The sequence below is a fragment of the Penaeus vannamei genome, chromosome 18 (assembly GCF_042767895.1).
Source record: "Penaeus vannamei isolate JL-2024 chromosome 18, ASM4276789v1, whole genome shotgun sequence".
Lineage (NCBI taxonomy): Eukaryota > Metazoa > Arthropoda > Malacostraca > Decapoda > Penaeidae > Penaeus > Penaeus vannamei.
The window spans coordinates 6,580,677-6,585,676 of NC_091566.1; the positions used below are offsets into that span (position 1 = coordinate 6,580,677).

The window sequence follows — 5,000 nt, forward strand, 5'->3', positions numbered from 1 at the left end:
TTTCGATTCAACTTTTTCCAAAAGCCGACAGACTCAGATGCGGCTGACTGGGAAGCCACTTTCTTCGATTTTCTATGAAAGAGTTTTCGATTCAACTTTTTCCAAAAGCCGACAGACTCAGATGCGGCTGACTGGGAAGCCACTTCCTTCGATTTTCTAGGCGTCAACCGCTTTTTCCAAAAGCCGACAGACTCAGATGCGGCTGACTGGGAAGCCACTTTCTTCGATTTTCTAGGCGTCAATCGCTTTTTCCAAAAGCCGACAGACTCAGATGCGGCTGACTGGGAAGCCACTTTCTTCGATTTTCTAGGCGTCAACCGCTTTTTCCAAAAGCCGACAGACTCAGATGCGGCTGACTGGGAAGCCACTTTCTTCGATTTTCTATGAAAGAGCTTTCGATTCAACTTTTTCCAAAAGCCGACAGACTCAGATGCGGCTGACTGGGAAGCCACTTTCTTCGATTTTCTAGGCGTCAATCGCTTTTTCCAAAAGCCGACAGACTCAGATGCGGCTGACTGGGAAGCCACTTCCTTCGATTTTCTAGGCGTCAATCGCTTTTTCCAAAAGCCGACAGACTCAGATGCGGCTGACTGGGAAGCCACTTTCTTCGATTTTCTAGGCGTCAATCGCTTTTTCCAAAAGCCGACAGACTCAGATGCGGCTGACTGGGAAGCCACTTTCTTCGATTTTCTATGAAAGAGTTTTCGATTCAACTTTTTCCAAAAGCCGACAGACTCAGATGCGGCTGACTGGGAAGCCACTTTCTTCGATTTTCTAGGCGTCACTCGCTTTTTCCAAAAGCCGACAGACTCAGATGCGGCTGACTGGGAAGCCACTTTCTTCGATTTTCTAGGCGTCAATCGCTTTTTCCAAAAGCCGACAGACTCAGATGCGGCTGACTGGGAAGCCACTTTCTTCGATTTTCTAGGCGTCAATCGCTTTTTCCAAAAGCCGACAGACTCAGATGCGGCTGACTGGGAAGCCACTTTCTTCGATTTTCTATCAAAGAGTTTTCGATTCAACTTTTTCCAAAAGCCGACAGACTCAGATGCGGCTGACTGGGAAGCCACTTTCTTCGATTTTCTATCAAAGAGTTTTCGATTCAACTTTTTCCAAAAGCCGACAGACTCAGATGCGGCTGACTGGGAAGCCACTTTCTTCGATTTTCTAGGCGTCAATCGCTTTTTCCAAAAGCCGACAGACTCAGATGCGGCTGACTGGGAAGCCACTTTCTTCGATTTTCTATGAAAGAGCTTTCGATTCAACTTTTTCCAAAAGCCGACAGACTCAGATGCGGCTGACTGGGAAGCCACTTTCTTCGATTTTCTATGAAAGAGTTTTCGATTCAACTTTTTCCAAAAGCCGACAGACTCAGATGCGGCTGACTGGGAAGCCACTTCCTTCGATTTTCTATCAAAGAGTTTTCGATTCAACTTTTTCCAAAAGCCGACAGACTCAGATGCGGCTGACTGGGAAGCCACTTTCTTCGATTTTCTATCAAAGAGTTTTCGATTCAACTTTTTCCAAAAGCCGACAGACTCAGATGCTGGAAGGACATCATCAGATGCGGCTGGCTTAGGATCTTGTACCGAAGGACTAAGGGAAGCTTCACTTTTCAGGAATTTTTCAGACGTTGCCTGTGGAGAATCGTGGGAAGACACTTTCTTCGATCTTATAGAAAAGATATTCTGAATCCATTTTATCCAGCCAGTTGACTTGGAATCATTTGCCGAAGAAGTTGACGCTTCGCTTTTCGGGGAATTTTCAGATGATGGCTTAGTCTGTATATATAAATTATACATATATATACCTATATATATATATATATATATATATATATATATATATATATATATATATATATATATATATATATTATATATATAATCCACATTATTGAAAGGAGGAAAAATTGGTTGTCTCATTAACATCACCACCAACGAGAGAAGAGAAGGGGTTGATTGGAGGAAGCCCAACACATTTATCACCTCGCAATTACACAATTGTTTTTGAGTTATCTTCTGTAGTACAGAACACTACAGCACAATTGCAGATTGAGGCTTTCCTGATAAGTCGATTTCGTATTTATAGCCTGTGAAGCTTTACTTTTCAGGAATTTTCAGTCGTTATATGAAAGCTTCTCAATCCACGTTCTTGTATGTGTGTGTTTTTGCCATTAATATGATACATTTTTCCTCTCTTTTTAGATACGACATCAGAAGCCTTCGTCTTCGCGATAATATGACCAGTTGTGAGTGATGCGAGAGAAGTGTGTGTGTGTGTGTGTGTGATATGACCTTTTCAAATACTCTTGTCGTCCTCGCAAGTTCACTGCTGCATTTGACAGCTATGTTTTTTAACAAATTTCGCAACTTCACTGCAGCACCATTGCAGATTGAGGCTTTCCTGATCAGTCGATTTTGGCCAGAAGCTTTGGTGCTGAGAAGTGTCTGCTGGCTTCGAATGGCGGTGGAAGAGCCTCTTAAGCCAGTCTAGGAAACCCCTTTTTTCTGGCCCAGAATCCTGTACTGAAGAATTCGATTTTGGCCAAAAGCTCCGTTCTTGAGAAGCTGTTGTTGGCTTAGACTCTTGGTCTGAAGGATTCCACTTTGTCCTAGAACTTCCCTCCTGAGAAGCCACTTTCTTCGATTTTCTAGGCGTCAACCGCTTTTTCCAAAAGCCGACAGACTCAGATGCGGCTGACTGGGAAGCCACTTCCTTCGATTTTCTAGCCGTCAATCGCTTTTTCCAAAAGCCGACAGACTCAGATGCGGCTGACTGGGAAGCCACTTCCTTCGATTTTCTAGGCGTCACTCGCTTTTTCCAAAAGCCGACAGACTCAGATGCGGCTGACTGGGAAGCCACTTTCTTCGATTTTCTATGAAAGAGTTTTCGATTCAACTTTTTCCAAAAGCCGACAGACTCAGATGCGGCTGACTGGGAAGCCACTTTCTTCGATTTTCTAGGCGTCACTCGCTTTTTCCAAAAGCCGACAGACTCAGATGCGGCTGACTGGGAAGCCACTTTCTTCGATTTTCTAGGCGTCAATCGCTTTTTCCAAAAGCCGACAGACTCAGATGCGGCTGACTGGGAAGCCACTTTCTTCGATTTTCTAGGCGTCACTCGCTTTTTCCAAAAGCCGACAGACTCAGATGCGGCTGACTGGGAAGCCACTTTCTTCGATTTTCTAGGCGTCACTCGCTTTTTCCAAAAGCCGACAGACTCAGATGCGGCTGACTGGGAAGCCACTTTCTTCGATTTTCTATGAAAGAGTTTTCGATTCAACTTTTTCCAAAAGCCGACAGACTCAGATGCGGCTGACTGGGAAGCCACTTTCTTCGATTTTTTAGGCGTCACTCGCTTTTTCCAAAAGCCGACAGACTCAGATGCGGCTGACTGGGAAGCCACTTTCTTCGATTTTCTAGGCGTCAATCGCTTTTTCCAAAAGCCGACAGACTCAGATGCGGCTGACTGGGAAGCCACTTTCTTCGATTTTCTAGGCGTCACTCGCTTTTTCCAAAAGCCGACAGACTCAGATGCGGCTGACTGGGAAGCCACTTTCTTCGATTTTCTATGAAAGAGTTTTCGATTCAACTTTTTCCAAAAGCCGACAGACTCAGATGCGGCTGACTGGGAAGCCACTTCCTTCGATTTTCTAGGCGTCAATCGCTTTTTCCAAAAGCCGACAGACTCAGATGCGGCTGACTGGGAAGCCACTTTCTTCGATTTTCTAGGCGTCAACCGCTTTTTCCAAAAGCCGACAGACTCAGATGCGGCTGACTGGGAAGCCACTTCCTTCGATTTTCTAGGCGTCACTCGCTTTTTCCAAAAGCCGACAGACTCAGATGCGGCTGACTGGGAAGCCACTTCCTTCGATTTTCTAGGCGTCAATCGCTTTTTCCAAAAGCCGACAGACTCAGATGCTGGAAGGATATCAGATGCGGCTGACTGGGAAGCCACTTCCTTCGATTTTCTAGGCGTCAATCGCTTTTTCCAAAAGCCGACAGACTCAGATGCGGCTGACTGAGAAGCCACTTTCTTCGACTTTCTAGGCGTCACTCGCTTTTTCCAAAAGCCGACAGACTCAGATGCGGCTGACTGGGAAGCCACTTTCTTCGATTTTCTATGAAAGAGTTTTCGATTCAACTTTTTCCAAAAGCCGACAGACTCAGATGCGGCTGACTGGGAAGCCACTTTCTTCGATTTTCTATGAAAGAGCTTTCGATTCAACTTTTTCCAAAAGCCGACAGACTCAGATGCGGCTGACTGGGAAGCCACTTTCTTCGATTTTCTATGAAAGAGTTTTCGATTCAACTTTTTCCAAAAGCCGACAGACTCAGATGCTGGAAGGACATCATCAGATGCGGCTGGCTTAGGATCTTGTACCGAAGGACTAAGGGAAGCTTCACTTTTCAGGAATTTTTCAGACGTTGCCTGTGGAGAATCGTGGGAAGACACTTTCTTCGATATAGAAAAGATATTCTGAATCCATTTTATCCAGCCAGTTGACTTGGAATCATTTGCCGAAGAAGTTGACGCTTCGCTTTTCGGGGAATTTTCAGATGGCTTAGTGTGTATAGAAAACAGGTACTTAATCCAGTATGGCCAAAAGCTTACGTGTTCAGTTGTTAGCTTAGAATCTTGTATGGTGTCTTCGGCCTTCCTCTTCTTCTCTTCGGCCTCCCTCTTCTTCTCTTCGGCCTTCATGGAATAATCAAAAATTTTCTTCGAATGTACAGAATCTGAACAGCTTCTCAGAATAGATGCTTCAGACTCGGAACTTTGTGAGGAAGCCTTCGAATTTAAAGAAAAAAGATCTTTAATCCACTTTGGCCAAAAACCTGAATAATATATAGTTATATCCTCAGCTTCATCGGGCAAAACGTTTAACGTCAGTTTTCGAAGTTTACCGGTCGGGGAAACTTTTAATACTTGAAGTCGTTTACAAAGGGAAAGCGCATCTCCTTCCCCCTTTTCATCCTCTGCCTCGACGTAAGCAC

The 5,000-nt window shown here is 44.7% G+C and overlaps 1 protein-coding gene across 1 annotated transcript in view; it reads right to left on the minus strand.

Annotated features, from left to right (window-relative positions):
- LOC138864760 (axoneme-associated protein mst101(2)-like) overlaps positions 1–5,000 on the minus strand; it is a 13,464-nt gene that overhangs the window by 8,079 nt on the left and 385 nt on the right. The window contains exons 1-4 of the mRNA XM_070133333.1: positions 3,857–5,000; positions 2,387–2,878; positions 2,000–2,065; positions 961–1,671 (exon numbers count right to left, since the gene is read on the minus strand). The exon at positions 3,857–5,000 is cut by the window's right edge and continues 385 nt beyond it. Of these exons, the coding sequence (XP_069989434.1) occupies positions 961–1,671; positions 2,000–2,065; positions 2,387–2,878; positions 3,857–5,000 (2,413 nt within the window). The remainder of the gene's footprint in view (positions 1–960; positions 1,672–1,999; positions 2,066–2,386; positions 2,879–3,856) is intronic.